At 50.7% G+C, this 24470-nt stretch overlaps 2 protein-coding genes across 8 annotated transcripts in view; one reads left to right on the forward strand and one right to left on the reverse strand.

Moving 5' to 3' along the window:
* Positions 1–10627, forward strand: part of WIPI1 (WD repeat domain, phosphoinositide interacting 1) — a 37770-nt gene extending 27143 nt beyond the window's left edge. The window contains exons 13-14 of one of the 5 annotated variants that reach the window (XM_089901729.1): positions 1466–1647; positions 2524–2635. In XM_089901729.1, the coding sequence (XP_089757855.1) occupies positions 1466–1647; positions 2524–2527 (186 nt within the window). In that variant the 3' untranslated portion in view covers positions 2528–2635. Of the gene's footprint in view, positions 1–1465; positions 3032–10040 lie in introns of those variants that run through there. The other 4 variants (XM_089901727.1, XM_022589808.3, XM_089901728.1 and 1 more) reach the window with 4 other exon arrangements.
* Positions 608–24470, reverse strand: part of ARSG (arylsulfatase G) — a 123371-nt gene continuing 99508 nt past the window's right edge. For all 3 annotated transcript variants that reach the window (XM_089901725.1, XM_089901726.1, XM_089901724.1), the window contains 4 exons: positions 24269–24377; positions 17451–17571; positions 11903–11993; positions 608–4013 (listed from right to left, as the gene is read on the reverse strand). In XM_089901725.1, coding sequence (XP_089757851.1) covers positions 3739–4013; positions 11903–11993; positions 17451–17571; positions 24269–24377 — 596 coding nt within the window. In that variant the 3' untranslated portion in view covers positions 608–3738. The remainder of the gene's footprint in view (positions 4014–11902; positions 11994–17450; positions 17572–24268; positions 24378–24470) is intronic.

Below are 24470 nucleotides of genomic sequence, written 5' to 3' on the forward strand. Positions count from 1 at the left end.
TTGCCCAGGGAGCCGTGGCGGCCTCCCCGCGTTCGGAGGCCCGGGCCCCTTGACTCTGCTTCCTTAGCACCCTCTGTGCTGCTCACAGGGAGAAACTGGTCCGTCTAAGCTCTTATTTTCCTGAGGTTCCTGAGATGCTCTGAGCAGAATGTTGCCGCCCTTGTGATGCTAAAGGTGATGCTCGGACAGGGCTGGGCCCTCGCCCTCCTCCGGCTCTGACAGGACTGACCCCTGTTCGTTAACAGCCACTCGGAGAGCGGAGCGGCGGTGGGAAGCCCCCCGGGCACCTCTAGCCGGGCACCTCCCCAGCATCCTGCTTCAGCTGTCCTGGCAGCAAGGGCCCAGGCTTAGCTGGGCGCTGGGCATGGCTCCTCTCAGCATCCTGGAGTGAAGAGAAGCTTGTCCCCCTGGTTCTGGTTCTTCAAGCTTCCGTTCAGAGCAACATAGAGACCCCCTCTTATGAGCTTCAGTCAGAAAACAGCCCAGACGGTCCACTTGAAGTCGTTTCAAGATGGAAGCGGTGTTTAGGCCAAGGCTTGGAGAGTCAGCTGACTGTCCCTCCTGGAAGCAGAGAGAAGTAGCCATTGGGCATAGATCTTGGGCTGCATTGTTTTCTCTTGGTCATGATTTTGGGTCAGTTGGATTTCATTTGCCAAAGGATGGAGTGCGGGTCTGGCGTCCCTCTTGCAGAGATCCATAGGACAATCTAGTAAGTCTAGTAAAACAAAAACAAGAGCTGCTGTAGGGCCCTTCGTGCAGGACTGCAGGGCCGTGTTCCTGACTTCCCAAAAGGCTCTGTGGGTTGCAGCTTGGGATCGGCCTTTCTGGCTTTTAATAGACAGATTGTCAAATACAGTGCCAACCAGTAAAGTTTACATCTTAGGGGTGGAAAGCAGTCATTCTTAAAAATACTAATTACACGTTTAAAAACGTCTCCCAGTAGACCCCTCCCAAGGGACCAGTTGTTTTGCTCTTGGGTTCTCCTGCCCCTACTCGCTATAGCGGGAGCTTTTCTGTGCCCCCCAAAAGTTGGTGGTCATTTATCTGAAGTCGTATCTTCCGGGAACCAGAGCAGGTCAGATGCAGTGGGCATACATGTGGAATCTAATGGAATCAGCAATTTTGGTAAAAGTCTGTGACTGCTATAAAAGATTAGATTGTTAGATACTTAACTGAAATCAGAGTAGACCTCGAAACCTCTTATATTTACAGAATTTGGATATCGGCATTCAGAAGGTGATCCCTTGCTAAAGAAAACCTGTATCAAATAATACGTACACCATGCAGATCATTTGGAGTTAAAAAAAAAAAAATTGGAGACGCTTAAGAACTATAGCACTGAAATGAAAGGCCTGTTTGCTTATTCGGTGCCAGGAAGCCTGGTACAAGCCATTCGTCTTGTCTCCCTCGTAAGGACCAAACGAGTGGAAGTTGGTTTAAACTGCGCCGATTTTTATTTATGTAGAAGGAGGGCTTCCTGCCCGTGAGCGTGAGAGTGCCGATCACTGAACGAGCTTCCCCAGAACGGTCGCTAGGCCCTAGCAATTTCGGAGCAGCCCCCGTGTGCGGAGCCGGTGGTAGGGGTCTCGGAGACCATCAGACCCCAGCCCTGCCCTCATGCCTGCAGGCAGAGCGATGGGGTAGCAGGTGGGCTTCTGCATCTCAGTGCACAAGGATCGGGGCCTGAGTGCCCCTGGGATGTTCTTGCAAGAGGGACCATATTAGTCATGTCCTCATTGGCAGTGATGGTCCACTGGAGATGCTAAACAGCTTCCTCTCTCTGTCTCTGTTCTGAACGGTCATGCCTGTTGCAAACATCTGTCCAGAATCCTCCTCTCTACCCACATGCCTTAACACCTTCCAGGATCCTGACGGATCTTGGGGTCTCAGCTTCTCCCGGACACGAGCCTAGGTTTGCTCGGATAATCTCCTGAGGGGCTCGCTGGGTCATCGCTGCTGGTCTTCTTTTTTAAATATACTGACACTAACCTGGGTATGAGCCCTCTCATCTCCTTGGGATTGACTTTGCTCCAAGCACAATGAGGGAAAAGAGAATTGATCATTTCTGGTCCCTTAGAAAGATGCTGTATTCAGGAAGAGAGTAGCTTTGGTTTCGGTAACAAGCCAGCCTTGACAAGTTTGCATATATTCTGACATTCGTCTTACTCTTGGGACCAAGGGTGTTTACTGACTTTTTCATGGTGATTTAGCAGTCTGTGTTTACAAGTAAGATGAGCCTTAAAAAAAAAAAAAAAAAAAAGCAACCCATATACATATCAATACACACATATATTTTTACAAAAAGTATTTTCTGAAACTGCCACCTCGTCTACACCTAAAGAAGACGGGTGACTCTTCCGTGACCACACGCGAGGGTCGGCCTGTGGACAGGCAGGCGGGAAAGCTCTGCCGGGCCCAGCCTGCCCCCGCCGACCCCGCGTGCGCACGGGTCTGCTGACCGTGCAGCCGGCCCGTCAGCCCCTTCCCGGAAGGAGTAAGGCCGTTCTGTTTTGATTTCGGTAGATAATCTCGTGCCGCGGCGATCAGAAGGGCAGAACGAAGCAGTCATGGTGAACAGCAGGACCGCCCCTCTGTCAGGCGGTTTTGGAGACGACCAGGAAGGTGGATGCAAGGCATGCGGTAGTGTGAGCAGAATGGGGGGTCAGGAACCCGGGACGCGGTTTGCTGCCCAGCAGGCTCGTCTCAGCCCCGGTGGCCGGTGGGTGCGGGAGCTGCTGCGAAGCCACATCCTGCCGTTGTTGAAAGTGCGTCCCAGCCAGAGCGTCCACATGGACGAACCATCTTGGTCTATATAACGCTAATTTTATATTACAAAGAGCATCCTTTCGAAAGCGTATGCTGCGTAAAAATGTACTTACAGGAGAATCTCTCTGAACTGTATTTCTTGTATATGCGACATAGAGAGAGAGGCTATTTTAGCCAGGCAAAAGGTTTGTGCAGTGATTGGAATAAATCATTTATGACCTTTCAGTCCCATTTAGGACACTGATAATAAAACCATGGCAATGCACTTTTGAGGCTTTAAAGCTTTACTTCTTTGTGGTTTCTGAAAGCAGGAAGCATCCCTAAAATCTTTAAAATACAGCCGTTTGACCTGTCGCACGGGGTGGTGGCAGGTGGGCAGGGCTGTGGGCTTCTGCGGCCTGGAAGCAGCTCTCACCTTGGCAGGTCTGCAGCCCCCTGGGGAGCTTCCCAGACACGGAGCGCCTCAGGCCCCCCCCAGCCCACCTGGTCAGAGTCCGCATGGTCACAAGCTCCCAGGTGATCTGTGCGCCTGTGAAAGACGGAGGTGCTGCTCTAGATGCCAGCCGGGATGAGCCTCTGTTCAAATGACGGGCAAAACTGGGTGCATAAAAAAAAAGGCAACTAGAACATATCGAGTGCCTGCTTGGTGTCACGTCGCGTGCCAGACAGGCACTTGCACGTATCACCTGTTTCCTCCTCAAGATCAGCTTGCGAGTTACGTTAAACAACTGCCCAAGTTCAAAGCTGGGGCTGGGACCTGGTCTGACTCCTGACTCCACAGCCCAGGTGCCTTTTCTTACAGCTCGGGCTCGGCATGCCCTCAAGCCGGCACGTGGAAGGGACAGCGGGGGACGCGGAGTGGTGGCTTCAAAACAAACTTCTGAGCCTTATTTTTAAAGCACACGTCACTGCGAAGTGGGCAAAACCGCAGTCGGGATGTGAACCCGCCCGTCTCGCTTCCCGGTGTTTCCGTCACGCGGCCTGGCAGCGGCAGGCAGTTTGGTGGGGATTACAGCAGGGGGTCACGGAAGGGTCCTGACTGTAATCCGCTCGGGAGGTGTTGTCGCCGGCAATGTCTTCAAGGACCTCCGAGAGAGCCGCTCTGACCTCGGGCAGCACCCTCTGGTACTCGGCACTACCCCGGTCCAGAGGCACAGCTTCTGCGACATCGTCATCCAGGTTGAAGATGAGGGGAGGCTCGTGGTGCCACTCGGGGCCGACGCTGCCATCGCAGGCTCTGGCCCCACCTGGAGCGGGTGACAACAGAGACCCCGTCAAGCCCAGCACCGGATTACAAGTGAGTGCAAACATATCAGGACTCCAATGTTCCAGTGACCGCTCTCCCTGCCACTGAGACACTGACTCAAGTATCTTTCCCCTCCACCCTCTGGGAGTAAATGTGATGTGTCTTTTGAAAATTGATTTCTTGAGTCCACAGGACACTCAATTTGGCAAATTAGGCAGGGAGGCCAGGGAAGTCGTTTCACTTCGGGCTGCAGTTCAGTTTCTTGTCTGAGTCAGAATCTGCCTGAAGACGGGTGACGAAAACGTTTGGAGCGATGGCAGCCTCCTTGGCTGTTAACGATTCAGATGAGTTTTTTTTTTTTGCCCCCTTTTCCGTACAAAAAGTAGTTAGGGCTTCTGACAGGAATGAACACAATATAATTATATCAACAAAAGGAATTCAGGCAGAGGACAGCCCTGGGACACACAGGCAATCCTGAACACTTCCTTTGCCTCTGGTCTCCTTAGCAGGGAAACATGAACAAGGTAGACATTTACCAGCCACTCGGGGAAGCAGAGCCCTGAGGTGTGAGAGAATTTTTTCCACCGGCTCCTCCTACAGGATGGAACACTCGACAGCATCCTTATGAAAAGCACAGCTGTGTGATGAGGCCGGTCCAGCTGACAACTTTCTATCCCACCCTCCGCTACGAGCTGAGAGCCTGAAGCCCAAGTGCAACTCAGTAAAAGCAAATCTCCACGAAGGAGCCACAGTCACACCACGGGAGGACGCAGCTTTCATTCTGGGCCAATCTGAACAGAAACGTAAAACGTGAACCACTGAGAGGGAAGAATGGGTAGATCGCACAGCCTTTAGGAAGCCCCCTGTTGATGCTGCTCCTCCTGGGATGGATTTCAGTTTGTCCAACGAAAAGGAAGAGTCGTTGCCTAGTGTTTGGAGTTGAAGTTGGCTCTTCTTTGCCAATAAACAGAGGTGACGTGAGCTTTGGCAATCAGTCAAGCGAAGGTGGGGACTGACTCCTCTTATAAAAATTAAAGGCTTCCGCTTAAGGGAATAATGGAGTAGCTCACATAAAACTCATCCTCCCATAGATGACAATTTTAAGTTCTAGGCAACATACAGAAAAAAAAACAACCAATTGAAGGCACCAGAAAATCATCCATGCAGGCAGAAAGGAATTTGATTTTTGAGAGCGGGAGGCCGCACGGGGTGGGGTCTGTGTTTAAGTGTTTTCCCCTGGGGACACCCCCCTACCCACCCACTCAGAGCAGCGTGGAGCAGCTAAAGCCCCAGGAGGGGGCTGTGGTCTCTTTGGCTTGAGGTGTCAGGGAACAGAGTTCAGAGCTGCCACCACAGATGCAAACTGGTGGGCAAAGTCCTGGGAAGGAGAGAGCTGGAGAGGGGAAGGCTTAAAGTCTGCAAATAAACTCCCTTCAGAACCTTGGCTGACCCCTGAACTGGGCATGCACAGATTCTAGCAACAGCTACAAGTCTGAAGAGCTCAGCACGCATTTCTGTGCTACCCAGTGCAGGGAAGGTAGAATTTAGAGTGTGAATTCTGTTAAGTTAGAAAGGCTTGATAAACACTTCATATTTTCCATTGAAGTCCCAAAAGGTTCATGCTAGGAGTAAAGGCTGTATCCCGGAATGAAGGCGTTTACCTAAGATTAAGGATAAAATCCAACAGAGCCCAGTTCTGACAAAGCATAAAATCAAGACTCCTCAAGTCTAAGGGGATTAGGCAGTAATTAACTGCCCGTGAGAACTGAAGTCAACACTCCTCAGACTGAAAGTCAGAATCTCTACAGTGCATCACACACAATGTCCAGTTTTTTAAAACTACTCAATAGGAAACTTCTAGTCTCTGGTCCAGCATTTGGAGCTCTGGAAGTCAGCCCTCCATCCTAACAAGTAAAAAGCTGAACAAACTACAAAGTCAATGACTTCTGAGATCCATCAGAGAAGTGAGGTCACAGGGCAAACCTCTGCTCCCCGAACTGGAGACAGACAGGTGAGAATACAGAGAAGCACAACATACCAGAGCAGAAACCCACAAGCGGACACCTCTGGGAACCAGTGCCCTGGTAGGAAAACCCGAACTGTGATGAACAAACGGCGGGAGGCTCAGTGTAGATGAGTTTAAGAGTTAAAAACCCCATGGGGGTGGGAGTCCTCTTTCAGATGAAAATCCTAAGAAAAAAGAAAAAAATAAACGCCAGTGATCAAAAGCACTGTGACAGAAATAAGAATAAGAATGCCTTTGATGGGCTCGTTCGTAGATTCCACGGCTGAGGACAGAATCTCTGAGCTTGAGGATATCTCAAAAGAAGCTTCCAAAGTTGAAAAGCAAAGAGGGAAAAAAATCTGCAAAACGCAGAGCAGAATATCCAAGAACTGTGAGGAAACTACAAAAAGTGTAACGGGAACACTAGAAAGAGAAGAATGAGTGAAAGGAATAGAAGAAATCTATGCAACTATAAGGACTGAGATTTCCTCCAAATTCATGTCAGACACCAAACCGCAGATCAAGCAAGCTCAGAGACCCCGAGAAAGACCCTGTCGAGAGAACAAGAAGTCAAGCCACGACTCGAAGAAAATATTCTCACAAGGCACATCTGATAAAGGGCTGTTATCCGAAATGCACAAAGAACTCTTAAATCTCAACAATCAGGATGATGAGAATGAGAACCTGAACAGACACCTCAGCAAAGAAGATACACAGTTAGCAGACAAGCATACGAAAGGGTGCTCAATGCTGTACGTCATCAGTAGTTGCAAATTAAATAACAAGACCCCACGACACACCTAGCAGAGTGGCCAAAATGGAAAACAGTGGCAACACCGAATGCCGGTGAGGGTGTGCAGCAGGGACTGTCATCACTGCTGGCGGGGACACTGGACAGTGCAGCTACTTTGGAAGACACCTTGGTGTTTTCTTACAAAATTAAATACACTCTAACCGTACGATCCAGCAGTCACACTTCTTGTTATTTATTCAAATGAGTGTATGTCCACAAAAAGACCTCCATGTGGATGTTTATAGCATAACTGTCAAAACATTTACTCCTAATTGTGAAGACTTGGAAGCAAGCAAGATTTTCTTCAGTGGGTGAATGGATAAATAAACTGTGGTACGTCCAGGCAATAGAATATTATTCAGCTTTGAAAACAAATAAGCTCAAGCCATGAAAAGACATGGAGAAGAGCCTTAAAGTGGTATTTTAGTCACAGCCTAGGCTGCCATAGCAAAGTACCATAGACCGGGTGGCTTAAATCATAGAAATTTATCTTCTCACAGCTCTGGAGGCTAGAAGTCCAAGATCCAAGGTTCTTGAAAATGTGGTTTCTGGCGAGGGTTCTCTTCCTTGGCTTGCAGACAATAGAGATACAAAAAACCCTCGATACATACTAGCAAACTGATTTCAGCAGCTTATAAAAAGGATTATACGCCATGTCCAAGTGGAATTTATCCCATGGATGCAAGGGTGGTTCAACATATGAGAATCAGTCAGTGTAAAGCAATGTATATTCATAGAACAAAAGACAAAAAAATGATCATCTCAGTAGATGCAGAAGAAGCATTTGACAAAATCCCACACTCTGTCATGATATAAGCACTCAAGAAACTAGGAATAAAAAGGAACTTCCTCAACCTGATAAAAATTATCTGTGAGAAACCCAGAGCTAACATCACACTTAGTGAGGAAAGACTGAAAGCTTTCCCCCTAAGATTAAGAACAAGACATGAATGTCCACTGTCACCACTTCTATTCAACATTGTACTGGAGGTTCCAGCCACAGAAATTAGGCAAGAACCAGAAACAGGAGGCATCCAGACTGGGGAGGAAAAAGTAAAACCACCTCTATTTGTTGATGAAATGATCTCATGTAGAGAAAAGCAAATAGTCAAAACTCGCCAGTTAAAAAGCAGAGCCTTATCAAACTGGATGAAAAAGCAAGATTCCTTTCTTTCCTGCCTACAGAGACGCATTTTAAATATAAAAGCAGTTGAGTTGAAAGGAACAAAATAGATATATCACACAAACAGTAAAAGCACAGGAGACCGGAGTGGCTATGTAACATTAGACAAAGCACACCTCACGATACGGAGTACCAGGATAACCAGGGATATTTCACAAGGATCCAGAGTCCGATTTTAAGGAAGACAAAACTAAAGGGAAAGATAGACAATCTACATCCTAAATGGAGATTTTTAAGACGCTTCTCTCAATAATTGATAGAACAACTAGACAAAAAGCCGGGAGGGATATAGGTGATCTAGACAGCTATCAACACCTCCACCTGATTGAAATTTATGGAACATTATACACAAGAACTGCAGAATACACATTTGCTTCACTTCCACATGGTGTGTTCACCAAGACAGATCACCTGCAAGGCCATAAAATAAGTCTCAATACGTTTCAAAAGATTGAAAACTTCCAGAGTATGTTTTCCGATCACAATAAAATTAAATTAGAAATGACAGAGATGAGAGAGCTAAAAAAAGGCCCCCAAAATTTGGAAATTAAGCAACAGCTTTCTAAATGACCTATGAGTCAAGGAAGAAATTAGACAAGGTACTAGAAAATATTTCCAACTAGATAATGAAAGTAAAACATAGAATTTGGGAGATACAGATAAAGCAATGCTTAAAGGGAAAACTGTAGCTATAAACGCTTATATTTGAACATGAGAAAGGTTTAAAATTAATTATATAAATGTCCTCTTTAGTAAACTAGAATAAGGAGAGTAAAGTAAGTAAAGAAGGAATGGAAATAAAAGCAGGAATCATGACATAGAAAACGATAAAGGAAATTAACAGAGCTAAAAGTTGCTTCATTAAAGATTAATTAAAAGGATAATGAGGAAATATTATGAACAATTTTAGGCCAGTAAATTTGACAACTCAGATGAAACGGACAAATTATTTTAACAACTTACCAAAGCTGATACAAGAGGAAATAAAAAATCTGAATAGCCCTATACCTATTAAAGAAATTAAATTGATAACCAAGAACTTTTCCATCAAGAAACCTCCAGATCCAAAGAGTTTCACAGATGAATTCAATCGACGTGAAAGAAATAATACCAATCTCCCATAGCCCCTTCCAGAAAACAGAGAAAGGAACACTTTCCGACTCATTTCCCAAGGTTAGCGAAACCCTGATACCTAACCCCGACACAGACATTGCAGGAAAGGAAAATTATAGACGAAATCTTGGCAGATCAAATCCATCAATATATAAAAAGAAGAATACATCACAATTGAGTTTATCCAGGAATGTAAAGTTGACCTAACATTTGAAAACCAACCGATGTAATTCACAGCATTAAGAGGGTCCTTATGCAAGTATATACATTTATAGGAACTCATCAAATCGTGCCGTTTAGGTCTGTGGCTTTCACTGTGTGTAAAGTTTCCCTCAATTACTCTTTTGAAAAAGGAAAAAGCAATAAGATCACTTCATTCTACGCTACACAGCGAAACAGACTCGCTGCCTCTTAAAGCTCCTCCTAGGACACGACCTCAGAAATCACAGCCTCATCATAGAGGGACACACACCTCTTTCTCTAATCTAATGCAGTAGATGTCAGTTCACCTCACTTATCCCAAAGCAGTTTTATGTAATTAGCATGCAGATTTTCAGGGACGGGGGTGGGGAAAAGGAGGAATCAGAGCACATCCAGGCTTCATCCTGTTTCATCCTACTTCATCCCATCTGTTGAGATTTCCATTCTTCCCTTGCTAACTTTCCTGGGAGTTTGGTGATGCCTCAGAAGAACAGACCTCCCCTGGGTGTCATAATTCCTGTCTGACTGTGATCCCTTCAAACAGTCCTATCACTTCATAGTAGCGTTTATGATCCCAGCGTCACGATGACAAGGGCTTTCTGGCTGGGTTATGACTTCTGAAATTAACTCAGCCTGGAGAAACCATACCTCTGAGATAGGGTAATGTAAGGGCTGGCATCTGGACACTTTCCATCTGAAAGAATAACAAACATCTCACTGGTTTGCATTTTAGGTCTTGGAAAGTCGAAGATTCTTGTGGCGTTTTTAATATCTTTCAAGTGATGAACTCAAAGAACTTGTTTTGGTTTTATGCCACATTTTCTTTGGGGGGTCACTTATTCACCCTCAGGTCAAATAAATTTTTGTTCTTTATTATATAATTCTTTGGAAAGCTCTAACTTTAAATAACTGAATCAGGACTTCCCTGGTGGCGCAGTGGTTAAGAATCCGCCTGCCAACGCAGGGGACACAGGTTCGAGCCCTGGTCCGGGAAGACCCCACATGCCGCGGAGCAACCAAGCCCGTGCACCGCAACTACTGAGCCTGAGCTCTAGAGACCGAGAGCCACAACTACTGAAGCCCATGCGATTAGAGCCCCTGCTCCGCAACAAGAGAAGCCACCCCTATGAGAAGCCTGCGCACCGCAACGAAGAGTAACGCCTGCTTGCCGCAACTAGAGAAAGCCCGCGCATAGCAATGAAGACCCAACGCAGCCAAAAATAAATAAATTAAATAAATAAATAAATAAATAAATAAATAAATTCATTTTTAAAAAAAGAAATTGAGTTAAAAAAAAATAACTGAATCAAATTGGAATCCACACCAGATCCCAGATTTGGGTGAGGGTTTTTTTGGGGGGGGGGGCGCGTGGGGGGGAGCTTGTCTTTCATTCATTAAAAAAAAGTTAGGGTTCCTACCAGATGCAAGATTCTGTGCCGACAGGGATATTAGCTCGGTGCTTTGTGACAGCCTGGAGGGGTGGGATAGGGAGAGTGGGAGGGAGGGAGACGCAAGAGGGAAGACATATGGGAACATATGTATATGTATAACTGATTCACTTTGTTATAAAGCAGAAACTAACACACCACTGTAAAGCAATTATACCCCAATAAAGATGTTTAAAAAAAAAAACAAAAAACATTATGCATGATACCGGAGAAGAATAGTTAATTACGTACAAAGTTACTTAGTATATGCAGTTAAGAAAAAAATTGTTATGAAACTATAATATACTATGATAACATTTATATAAAATAAAATGTATATATTTGGATAAAAAAAAAAAAAAAAAAAAGATTCTGTGCCGAGCATGTCAAGACAACAACGATTAAAGAGCTTACAGAGGCTGAGCTTAGAGAGCTTAAAGCTACTAGAAGAAAGAAAAGATGCACTTAAATAACTGGTGTGTATGGCAGAATGTGGTAAGTACCGGAGTTCTCCAGGTCCTACCAGCTGGGAGGACGAGAAGCAGTTCTCAATCCAGGTGGCCTTAAGAGCCGAGAGGGAGTTTAACCTGGAGGCCAAGGAGAAGGACCGTCGCTCTTGGAGAACTAAGACTAGGAAAGTACAGGGACCCAGGGTGGAGGGAGTCCGAATTCACTTGGAAGCAAAAAGCCACTGCAAGACTTTGAGAACCATGCTATCACCCTTCTAAAATATACGTTTAAGATGGTCACAGGGTGAGCCAAGTAGGAGAGGGGCTTGGTTTTGCTAAATAGACCTCTAACATCTATTTTCCGAAACAGTCTCTTGCTTCAAAATATCTCTAAGCTCCCACTGAATGTTCAGCCAGACTGGCATTGAAAGCATAACCGTGGGATGAAATGTTTTTCACGTGAAAAAGTGGACAGTGTGGATGTGCTGGACCAGCTCTGAGCTGGCTGGAGATCTAGGCGAACGGCAGAAAGGCCTTATTAGCGTACCTGTAGGTGCAGAGGGCCTGGGCAGGGCCCTTGCGTGTTGAGCCCTCCTCCTGGGCCCGGGTTCAGGGCGGCACCATCAGAGATGCTGAGAGTACCCTGAAAGGGGGCAGCCCACATCGTCCTGGAAGCTTGAGCGAGAGTCCGGGTGGGACAGGGCCCCTCAGTAACTCACCGGTGACGAAGAAGGCCTTGTACCGCTCCACGCGGACAGTCTGAAGGGCTCCGTCCTCTCCGGCCGCCCCACTGTTGGGGTGAAACAGCACCTGGGAAAGGGGGGCAGGGCTTACAAACAAGAAAACCATGCTAGAGGCTCCCTGGAAAGCATTACTTCCTTTTTTCTTTTTTTTTGGCTGTGCTGTGTGGCATGCGGGATCTTAGTTCCATTGGAAGCGCAGAGTCTTAACCACTGGACCGCCAGGGAAGTCTCAGCATTACTTTCTTTGTCGTGGTCCCTGTTCCCCGTCACCCGCCAAACCCACCCTCTGACACCCAGCCCAGCCCCAAACATAGACACAGGCCTGTGGTCTACACCATCCAACTCCCGGGAGCCTGTGTGAAAGAGCTCTTTTGCTAGTCAATTAATCGGAGTGGGTTACAGCTCTGCTTGGATTCCTAGGCCCAGTACTAGCCATGTCATCTGCAGGGTCCAGTGCAAGATGAGAATGAGAGAAACCTTGTCCAAAAATTAAGAATTTCAACTGTAGAGCACAAGGAATTATAATAAATATCCTGTGATAAACCGGAATGGAAAAGAACATGAAAAAGAACGTATATGTGTGTAACCGAATCACCGTGCTGTGCAGAAGTTAACCCAACATTGTACATCAACTGTCCTTCAGCAAAATAAATTTCCTTTTCTAAAAAAATTTTTCTTCATTTATTTTTGGCTGCATTGGGTCTTCGTTGCTGCACGCGGGCTTTCTCTAGTTGCGGTGAGCGGGGGCTACTCTTCATTGCGGTGTGCGGGCTTCTCATGGCGGTGGCTTCTCTTGTTGTGGAGCACAGGCTCTAGGTGCATGGGTTTCAGTAGTTGTGGCACATGGGCTCAGTAGTCATAGCTCGCGGGCTCAGTAGTTGCGGCTCGCAGCCTCTAGAGCGCAGGCTCAGTAGTTGCAGCGCACGGGCTTGGTTGCTTTGCGGCATGTGAGATCTTCCCGGACCAGGGCTCGAACCCACGTCCCCTGCCTTGGCAGGAGGATTCTTAACCACTGTGCCACTGGGGAAGTCCCAAAATAAATTTCTTAAAAAGCTATTTTCTTTTAATTACTACCCCCCCCCCCCACACACACACAAAAAATTAAGAATTTCAAGGTGGCCACAGCACGTGTGCTTTAAAGCAAGCACAGGGTCGTTCTAAGTGCGGGTCCCTCTGTGACAGCAGGGGTCACCCACCCAGGAGGCTGGCCCCTGCCTGAGCCCCACCCCTCAGGGTCAAGACGGGGCCTGGGATCTGCATGTTTTAGAAATATTCCCAGGGAGCCTGACACAGATCGGTGGTGATCCTTGGATCTCTTAGAAAAACAGCTTCTTCAGCATCCAGTCGACTCTCCAACTCTCACGTGAGGGCGTCTCTGTGTGACTTCTCCAGAACCGTGCACGGCCTTCCCTCCAAACACAGATCACCTTTGACTCCGTCCTACCACACTCAGACCGAGCAAGTCATCAATGAATGGAATCACCCTCCAACTCCGCGCTTCCACTGCAGGGGGCACGAGTTCGATCCCTGGTCGGGGAACTAAGGTCCTGCAAGCCAAGTGGCGTGGCCCCCCCAAAACATAAAAAGAATCACCCTTCAGAATGGAAACACCTAGTTCAGGGTTCCCAAGGACAAGGTTTGATAGAAAATAAATGACCAGCATCCTTGGCAAGTTGGTGGCTTTGGGCTGGAAACGTGAGACCGCCTTGGTATGAATCATGACCGATATATATCACTGGAAAGGCGCTTACGTGATTCAAAGTTTCCATGGAGCTAAAAAAAAAAAAAAAAATGAGAAACATCTGTTGGAGCGGTAAACAGCTGTCCCCCCAAGTTTCCCGGCTCTGTAAAGGATGCCAGCGAGGGTGGGGCTCCTCCCACACCTGCTGCTTCCGTGCTCTCGTGACAGGGCCTGCCAGGTCCCCAGCCGGCGTGATGACAGCAGGCTCCTTCCAAACAGGAAGAGAAGTCGTAACTCAAAACCCTCACTTCTTCCAACCCTGAAGGAAGCCAAGCCTCTCACCACAGGAGGCTGTTTTGTTTCCTTCTGGAGAGGGCAGGAAGTGGGGGACTTGGGAAATCTATTGTCAACAGATCTAGGATGTACTCAGACATCCAGGAGATGGGAGCCCAGGCCCGCGGGTTCGAGCCATTGACATTATGGCTCAGTAACAGAAACAGAAATTCCGTAAGCGGCGGCTGCCGTGTGCAGGACATTCATTTGGTGTCACCAGGCGCCACTTCCAGGATCCAAGAGCAAGCAAAATGGCTCGCTCTCGGGAGGGCGGATGGATCTTGGAGAACTCGTATGTGCCCTGCCTTTCCCCTCTGAGCAGACTGATGGTGGCGTTCTTGTTTATATCAACATAGGAAGGAGGTTGGCAAATTTACACATGAATCACAGCTGAAGACATTTCCTCTCCAGAGGACACCCGGTCCGAATCGCAAAGATAACTTTATCTTCTGCAAACACGTTGCATCTTCTTGGTTGCCTTTCTTACCTGTTTGCTTTGTTTTCTTTTGTTTTGCTTTTTCAACCAGGGAGCGTCTCCTTACCTCTCTGGAGGCTGGTGCCTGGGTAGCCTCCCCAGAAGGAGGGGTCTCCCACCCCTTCAGGTCTGGGTGCACAGACCCAGGTCTCCAAAAGCCGTCAGCCTCGCGCCAGCCGCTCCAGACAGCATCTTTTGCCACTAGGGGGCCTCCCTTATCCCTAAGAGAAGTGATCAGCGGTGCAGAGACCAAGACCCGACTTCCGTTTCTACAATGTATGGTCTCCAGGGATGGACCAAGCATTGTATGACTACTACACAGCCCCAGACTGGTCGTGACAGGACAGATGCAGAGCCATTAAGAAGCCTTCCCTCGGCTGACAGCTTCTGGACTTGGTCATGGCAACCTGGGGCTGAGGTAGGATTTGACCAGCAGTGATGCTGCAACCTCCAAATTCCATCCGGGAAGCAGGCGAGCCTAGAGTGGGATGCCTGCCCCCAGGCTGTGCACCCTCTCCTGCCCGCTCCCCTCTCCCCCTTTGTGGTTGCCCTCGTTGCCTGGACACAGACCCCTCTAGATCAGAAGCAGAAGGGTCTGCAAGTGCAGGAATACACGGCATGGCATCAGCGACCCTAGCTGTCCATGAAGTGGGTGGCGAGACCGCTCACAGCAGGAAGACCTATAGCCCAGCATTTGCCTGTAAATCTCTCAACGCGGGACCTGGGGAGGGTGCCAGGGCTTACGTGGCCCTAGGTTGCTTCAGCTCTTCGACTTTCCGTTACTCGTTTGCAAAATAGGGAAGAACCCAACCGCTGAGACTTTTTGCATATTGTTTTGAGATGACGGTCTAGGAGCTACTTTGAGCTTCTTGAAACTGGAATGGTTTTCTAAACCAACCCCATACTCGAATCTTGTAAGCCCAGCATATACCTAAGGGTGAACACAGCTGCGTTTATTAACATATACATGTGTATGCTGTGGGAACTAATCAATATATTCTAATTTGAGTATTAAGGAATGTTCCAAACAGGTGGCAACGTTTAAATCTAACCTTTAAGGCTGTTATACACAGTTGGATGCCCCAGAATGATACGGTGCCTTGCACGTGATCGTTACTCAATAAATGATTACTGAATACCAAAACCAAAACAAGGGACTTCCCTGGCGGTCCAGTGGTTAAGACTCCACACTTCAACTCTGGGGGCGCCAGGCTTGATCCCTGGTCGGGGAACTAAGATCCTGTACACTGCACCAAAACCCAAAGGCAAAAAGCACGCGAATACGTGCACGTGTGTGTGTACCCACGTGTATATGTGTGCATAGGTATGTATATTTCTACAGTCACTCATACATTTTTCCCTCCTGGACCTCCATCAGCAGACTCGAGACAATGTACTCCGGTCTCCGCAGTGGCTGAATCTGGGGCCAGCGGCGGCCTACGTTGAGCTCTAAGGTGTCTGGACTAACGCTGCAGGAGCCCAGCCCTCTGGGGCGCTGGGCCGGGCCCACAGGTGCCAGCGCCCACGTGCCTCTACCCTGGAAGGTGCCACCAGAGCTCTGGGCGAGCGGCGAGTGGCAGCTGTCCCCTCCCGGGACACGGGGCAGCCCACACACATCACACGTCCCCACGAAAACCCCAGCCGGTGTTGCGGCTCGTATCTGTCTCTCCTGCCTGTCCCTGGGCCCAGCCCCCTGGGGGCCCAGACCAGCAACCGCGAAGCCCTGAAGCGGGGCCTCCGTGGGTGCGCGGAGAGCGGCAGCTTGAGAAAGGCGGCGAGCCCTCCGCCGTCTGGAAAAGGAAGTTCCGCACCCGGGAGCTGGCCTCCCCCTGTGGACGGACAGCGTCAAGGCGCCCCCAGTCCTTGAAGCGCTTCCTGGTGACCCCGATCATTCTGTGCGCGGCCGTGGTCATAAACACGCGGGAGCATCTCTCCGCTGACGTCGTCGATAACCCCCCAGGGTCACATACTGCGAACTCCCAGCCAGAGGCGGAAGCCACCTTCCTGCTTGGCTGTCCTGCGGGAGCAGGGCTCGGCCTGGAAGGGTCTGCAGCTCCAGGGGGTCGGATAGGCCGGGAGCAGCCGTCCTGCTCTAGAGGCCACTCCGAGCATCGTCAAGAAGCCCTGGTGCCCGCTCAGGACCAGTGTGCCGGCCGTGGGGAAGGGCAGCTTCAGGAACTGCCCCAGGACATTTGACTCACTTCCATGTGACCCGCAGTAAAGCCAGAAATAAACCCTTTGATGTGTGGGTCCCTAACTGAGGAGCCGGGCTCATGGGGCCTTCCAGAAAGAGCTCCGGGTTCCGCCGGCCTCCTTCCTCCTCCCCCTTCCTCTTCCTTTTGGCAAAAGTAAAACACACAGAAAGGCAGAGAAAGGCCATCCGGCCTGACATTTCCTGGCTGTCGCTGCCACCGAGTGCTTCAGAGCACCCCGAAGAGGGGACCCTGGGGGCTGGAGAGCCGTGTGTGTGCTGAGCCCTCGAGGACCGGCCCTGCCACCCAGGGCATCTTTCCTTCATTTGTTTATTCATCCAGTCCTCGTTTATTGCACGCTGGCCGGACGCCAGACCCTGTGTTAGGTGTTCTGAGAATTCCATGGTGAGCTCCCTGACCTTGGGAAGCTTCCGTTCTGGCCGGGGAACCCCACGATACACAACTCACAGACACAGGTCATGCACCCCATCCCACAAAAGTGTGCCGCGTGCCTAGGGCATGTCAGAAAATTAAATGATGGTGAGGGGAAAAGTCATTCGGTACAGGGAATAAGCCCCAATGCACGCCCACCCTACACCAAAACTGCTGCACAGAAGTCTGGACTGAGGAACTGGACTGACTCAGGAAGAAGAGGGGGAGAGGAAGGACAGGTTCATCTCAGAGGAATCACCCCTCGGCGGCTGACAGACTGGATCTCCAGGGGCCACTTGCAGGCGCCTTCTGACGATGGTTCTGTTCGTGTAGAGGCAGCCAGGCCCCGATAAGGGGCAGGGGTCCCACCTCTGGAGAAGCCCAGGTGGGACACGTACCACCTCCACTTACCCTGTGCCCAGCCTGCGCCCTGCCGAACAGCACCTCCGAGGCATCCAGACCGTCAAAGTGTCGGCCTTGGGGCAGGCTGGCCCCAGCCAGGGCCACCACGGTGGGGAAGATGTCCAGCACGCTGCAGGAAGATCAAGACAGTGTTGGCCCCAGCTGTCCCCAGGCTCTCTCCCTGGCCGTGCTGGGGTCAAGAGCCGCCCAGCCCAGCCCAGACCGAGCCCCGGCAGCCTCCCATACAGCCCGCCCCCTCTGCCTCCTGTCCTGCCTTCAAGCCCCACCTGGATTTCCTACAGGAGCAGCACCCAGGCTCTGCAGCCAGGTGTTGCCTGGGCTCAAATCTCAGCTCGGCCATCTATCTCTCTAGCCCTCAGTTTTCTGTTCTCTAAAATGGGCATGATAGGGGACTTCCCCGGCGGTCCAGTTGTTAGGACTCCGCACTTCCACTGCAGGGGGCACGGGTTCAATCGCTGGTCGGGGAGCTAAGATCCAGCAAGCCTCGCAGTGTGGCCAAAAAAATAAAATGGGCATGATAATAACAGTACCTGCCTCACTGGGTGGCAGTGTGGATGAAAGACACAGGTCATGCACGTAGAGGGCCTGGCACTCAGAGTGCTCACTGGATGTCTGTTATAGTCACTCACAGGGACACCCCTGCAGACCTACCTAAGAACTAGGGGGCTCTAATAAAAAGGAATGAAATAGTGCCATTTGCAGAGACATGGATGGACCTAGAGACTGTCATACAGAGTGAAGTAAGTCAGAAAGAGAAAAACAAATATCGTATAATATTGCTTACATGTGGAATCTAGAAAAATGGTACAGATGAACTTATCGGCAAAGCAGAAATAAAGTCACAGATGTAGAGAACAAACTTATGGTTACCGAGGGGGGAAAGGGGGGTGGTGGGATGAAATGGGAGAGTGGGACTGACATATACACGCTACTACGTATAAAACAGATGACTAATGAGAACCTGCCGTAGAGCACAGGGGACTCTACTCCATGCTCTGTGGTGACCTGAATGCGAAAAAAATCTAAAAAGGAGTGGATATATGTATATGTATAATTGATTCACTTTGCTGTACACCTGAAACTAACACAACATTGTAAATCAACTCTACTCCAATATAAAATTAATTTAAAAATAAAAGTTAAAAAAAAAGAAGAACCAAGGAGCTCTACCTGTCACCACCTAGGCCACCGCCACCCGCTGAGAGGGAACAGTGTGTTACAGGTGTCTGCAAGAGAACATTTACTTCATTTTTCCCACCCTGGGTCTCCGTGTCGCAAATAGCTAGTCTTTGTCTAGAATGCCGTCATGTGTGACACAGTCCACCCGCTTTCATTTAGCTCTGTTATTCCTGTTACAAAATAGTCAGTGTTCAGGGTGGGCAAATTGGATGACATCCAGAAATACGAAGAAGCAGCACACACACAGCCCCCCGCCCGAAGGCAGCCACTGTGAACACGTTGGTGGATTTTGTGAATTTGATTTTCTTTGAAGTCACGTGGTACCATTTCCCTCTGCTCTAGGGCACATCTCCCTCCAGCCTGCTGTGCTCAGGTCAGACAAAAACTCTTCGGCAAGAACAGAGCTGTTTATCTGAGGGCCAGGCTAACGGAGAGTCGGTGGGACTCGACAGAGCCGGAGGGCCAGGCCCGCACGAGGCTGGACATCTCGGGAAAGAGGGTCCACCTGAGGCTGGGCTCATGGGGAGGCCTCCAGGCCCCACCTGCTGCTTCCCCAGCCCAGAGTCCCGGGAGCGGAGGCTCGCCCCCCAAGATGGGCCGCGGAAGGGAACTGCCACGTGCCCGCCTCCCCTTCTCCTCTGCTCCAGGGCTCTGTCTACAGCCCCAAGCAGGATCTCTCCCTCGACTACGGTACAGAGCGTCTCTGGTCTGCCTCTGGCTTCCACAGTTCACAGAGCCAGTGGCTTATCTCTCGCAATGCACGCTCCAGGAGCTGGCACCCCACGCGCATGCAAGTGCAAGAAGTGCACAGTAAGCCCTTGTGGAGTACAGAACGGTCCAGAAACCTGTCCAGAGTCCAAGGTCCCTGCCAGAAATCAGGCAGCCCGGAGGACCGCAGTGCAGGCTGAAGAGGCCGGGGTGGCCGGCACTGCTGTTTGGAGTTTTCTCTCCGTTGCACCCGTAAGAGAGGCGTGCCTCCCAGAGGAGTCAGGTCAGTGGCAGAAGAACAGGCTCTGCCTTAGATTTGGGGGTGTGCGGTACATTTTCTTTTCCCGTCTTATTCCCCCCTCCGTCATCGTGAGGCTTAGCATCCTCATTATACAGCACAGAGTCTAATGTTCATGGAGTCCTAGTGTCTCAGAATCGGGCAGGAACCTCCAGAGCACAGAGGAAAGCTCGGGTCCGCAACAAAAGCTTCTGCATCTCCAGGACTTGCCAGTCCAAGCTCAGGCTACCAAAGAGTCCTTCCTTACGTAAAGGAGGAAAACAAGCCCCCGAGGGGAGCCCTGGAGGAGGGAGATCCTCCTGGGACACAGAGCCCCAGACCCTGGGCCCCTGCGTGAACTTGGAGAAAGCATCAGTCCTGCAAAGGCTACCAAAGGGACCCCGCTACTCCAATGCCTCCCTAAGGAATTGGTCCCGGGAGTCTTGGAAACCTTGGGGAAAGAGACCAAAAAACCCCAAACCTAATTTTCAAATTTCCACAGTTCATTCTAATACCTGGGAAGGCGCATTCCGACTTTCATGGAACCTCAGTCCGTTTGCCTTTGTGGTTCCTTATTCCATTATAAAATACTCAAAATTATATTTTACAATTCTGTTGACATAAAGATTATATAAATAGATAAAGAGGAGATATTAAGCCATTTTTCTTCAACCTAAAAGTTTTTGTTTTTTCTTCTGGTTTCAAAGAAAATGCAAAGGTCGTGTGCCCCCAGCACTGCGCCTCCAGCCCCGATGGGCAAATCGGCCTTGGGCTCTGGAGCCCTTGGTTACGAGACGGGCTGTCGAGAGCCTGCTCGCGGACGGACAGGCACGGCAACCCAGAAGAGAGCCACCTGAGTGGGTCGGCTCCAGGGGGCACACACTGCAGGTTCTGTTGCCCATGTGAGAAGATTTTCTTCATGCGGCTTCAGCCAGCCCAAGGCGCTGAAGACTGTTCAGAGAAAGTGTGCATATTTGTGTTTTTATCCGAGGAATTGCCAACAGAACCTGCGTGTGACAGGGACTGGGCAATTGCGAGGAGGATACGGGGAGCTGCAGGGCTGCGGGGGGCTGGCCTGGATCTCAGGGCACGTGTCGATGGCACTGGGGCGCTTGCTGGGCTGCCGGGGGCGGAAGGGAGGCTGTTTCCTAGAAGCGTGGACATTACATCTGGGAAGTGGCCGGTGTGATCTGAAGACGGGAAGTGAGAAGGGCCAGGGCTGCTGGAGTGTAGGCTGGGGTGCGTGGGCCTGGACTCCGGGCCTAGAGTGAGCGAGAGGAGAGCAGAACCCCTCCAGACCGTGGAAGAGTGGGAACGCTCCTGGATGTGGCGAGCGAGCTCTCTGGCCTCTGGCTGTAAGTTCCTTCCTGCGGGAAACTCGGGAAACTCGCTCGCATTACCTCTGGGGAAAGCTAGGTGCCCACCCCTTCCTGGCCTAAGTCCCTCGGTGGAGACTGCAGAGGCTGCAGGTCCCCTTGGAGACCAGCAGGGGCCGGCAGCAACTCTGCAGGGAGCATGGGGGGCCCACAGCACCAGAAGACCCGACACCGCAGCGCGCACGTCCGTTACACAGCAGAGCGCCGCAGCAGTGCGGGTGAGGGAGGGTCCGCTGCCCATCCCCCCCCCATAACCCACTGCCAGATACGGGAAAGCAGTGGGGGGCGGGCCTTGAAAGGAGACGTGTGGCTGGGCCTTGCCCGGGGGGCGGTGACACCCAACCCACAGGACACCGACGTGAGCATCACCTCTTTGCAGATCCTACTTCCGGGACTCAGTTCTGTGCCTCAAGACAGTCCAGAACCAGCCGAATCCCCCTGCACATAACTGCCTGCCTTTGGGATATGGGAAGACAGCCTCGGGGTCCCCCAGCGGGTCATCCGCTCTCCGGGCGAAACAGACCTTTAGCTGTTTTTCAGATGAGATTATTTCAAGTCCTCCCCTCCCCTTCTAGTCGCTGTAGGCTTGCCCCAAGAATCTCCAAGAGAGCGTTCCTCCGTTCTGAACAGAGATGGGGGCCTCCCAGCTCAGATGCAGAGCAGACCCCCCTCCCCCCCGCCCCCCGCTTTTTGTACATGACCAAGAGAAATCACTTGAGAGCTGTGATTCTCAACCAACATGCGTCTGTCCTCCCCAGGGGACACTTGGAGCCGCCCGGGGACATTCTGGTTGTCACAACTGGGGCTGGGGAAGCCATGGGCATCCAGTGGGTGGAGGCCAGGGGTGCTAGCAAACATCCTTAAACGCCCAGGACACCCTCCACCCCAAACAACGGTCCAGCCCCAAATGTCAGCAGTGCCAAGGTTGAGATACCCCGCTTTAGGGTTTTAGGATCAAATCACCAGGCCCTTTTCAGACGTGCTGCCCTCCCGAAGGGAGGTCAGCTCCTCAACCACAGAAGCCTTCTGTCTGATGTGCCCGTTCTTACAGTCCCTGGAGCCATGCTTGACCCATAACTGGACCCAACAACTCATCTCCGCTGAATAAATGAATTTTCCCCATTCTGCAGTTGGGTCACTGGGCTTTGGGGCCAGGGCATCGGTAAGACTTTTCCTTTGATCTTATCACGTCACCCCGGCGCACACCTGATGATTAACATACCAGGTACGTCTAAAGGCAACCAAGAGGCTTAGCGTGGACCCTTCTCCCTGAGCCCCAACACACCTTTTTCTACTTTTTCCGTATTCACGTGAGTGTATCAACTTGTCTACTCTCTGGTGTCCGTAATTCCTTAGGCACTGGGCCTTGGTTTAAGGGATCCTGGCCTCAGCTCAGAGTGGCTGAAGGGAGTTATCTCTGATCTGGAAGGAGATGTATATCCTCTGGGGAAGAAAGTAGGAGACTAAGTGATAGGAGAGGTGATTAAGTACCTAATACGTGGGAGTGTCTGGCTGGGCTTCCAAGAACATGAAGCATAAGAGCCTCAGTTTCTTGAATACGTGTCGTACCACCCTTCTCCTCAGTTTCTTGAATACGCGTCGTACCACCCTTCTCCCGAGGGCCAACCCGGAGGGAGTCCTGGCAGTCAGGGCGCTCCACCCAAGTTTGCTCTCCACGGATTCACGTGAGAAAATGGCAAGAGGATGAACCGTATGGAGACAGACTGTCCTGCTGCAATCAGGACTAATTTAACACCAAAAACATCCTAAGAGGGGCTGACCTGGTGCATCGGTAGAGCGTCCTGGTAAAATTCCCAGCAAATGTTACCTCGTACCAAGGCTGGCTTCCTTTGGACACTCACCAAAATAGCCCCTAAGTCAGCTGTCACCTCTGAAGCCAGGAATTATCAACAAAATGATGCAATTTTATCGCGGAGCCGTAGTTGAGTGAAGGCGAGAATGCCATTCTCAACTGAGAAGCACGAGCTTGGTTTCCGGTGATGTCACTTGAGAGACGGCACGTCCAGCCCAGCCCGTGAACCCTTGGCCTGACTGCAGCAAGTCGGGCCCATAAAAAGCAGCCCGCCTGGCCCTCTTCCCGGCCAGCCTGACATCACAGGCTCCAGCCGGAGCTGTTGTTGTCACGCCTGCCGGCAGCACCCCGCCCCCATCCCCACCCCCGATTGTACGGGGCTGACCGGGAGTTCCCGGGGGCCCAGAGGCTGCCAGGGACAGTGCCTACTCACCCCCGACTTCGGCTGTCACCGCTGTTCACCCTTCCTTTCCCCCCGGGGTTCAGTCTCCCCGCCTCCTCTCCATCACCTCCCCTCTGGGATGCTAGAGGAAACCAGTGAAGCCTGCTTTCCTCTACTGGGCTGTGTTCTCTAGGCCAGAACCCACTTGGTTAACGGTGAAGGACCTTTGGAAACAGGAAGTTAGTCTTTAACCAGAATAAGACCTCTGAGCCTGTGAGCAAGCACCTGTGTCTACGGAGGGGCCCCCTCGTCCATGGATTCAGGGCAGAACCATGCAGAGGACGGGCCCTCCGGGTGAGTGAGACGCCCTCGTTATAAGTCACGGCTGCAGAGCTGCGTGGTGTTGCTTTCGGGATGGCACACCACAGCCAAGTTCTGTGCCAAGGAGATGGCCTCCTGGGCCTGCCTTCATAAGGAGATCAGAGTGATCGTGAGATGTGCTCACGTTTACAATCGTCCTTCCTTGTAGAAGCTTCTTTGCCAGAGGTAGGAAGAAGACTCTCACCCAAGGATTCATCCTTTCCTTCCCAGCCCGGTGGGTCCAGCTTCCTTCTCCCTCCCCTCGGGGGCACGTCAACATCTAGACCCCTTTCTTGCGCCATCTGATGACCAGTGACGTGCTTGACGGAGCCATCCTCAGGACACCTGCCCTACCCCCAGAGAAGGGATCCTTCGGGCCCAATAGACCCGCTCCCGCACCCCCATCAGCTTGGCCCAGGCCACAAGTGGTGAGGACGCCCCTGGCCTTTTTGCAGCCACTGTCTCCTCAGTGCACAGCAGCACGACCCAGCACTGACGGCCACCCAGTGCCCTCTTCCCAGAGACAGCCCCCCAGAGGACGGCTTGAAAAGTGTCCCACTGCACTGTTGCTCCAGGCAGCTCCACGCTGCTACAATCTGAGTTCGGGAAGTATCTGGGGACACCTGGCCAGGGCAGGTGATGTGTGAGGTCTCTAGCCACGCAAGCATCCATGACTTTTTCCTACATCTCAAGGTAATTTGGGTCTCGTACCTTAGCAAAGCAGTGCTGGTGACGTTGACGGGGACCCTGCTGGGCCAGTAAGCCAGAGCTGGGACACGGTGTCCTCCTTCCCAGGTGGTCTGCTTGGCTGGACTTCCCCCTGTGAGAAGAGGGGAGACAGTTGGTTCTCTGGGAAAACAGTCCTTCTCCACGGGGACTCTCTAAGAGCTTCTGATAATTCCAACAGAGGAAT

The sequence above is a fragment of the Delphinapterus leucas genome, chromosome 19 (assembly GCF_059928025.1).
Source record: "Delphinapterus leucas isolate spDelLeu-1000000601 "Yukka" chromosome 19, BTC_Dleu_Yukka2, whole genome shotgun sequence".
Lineage (NCBI taxonomy): Eukaryota > Metazoa > Chordata > Mammalia > Artiodactyla > Monodontidae > Delphinapterus > Delphinapterus leucas.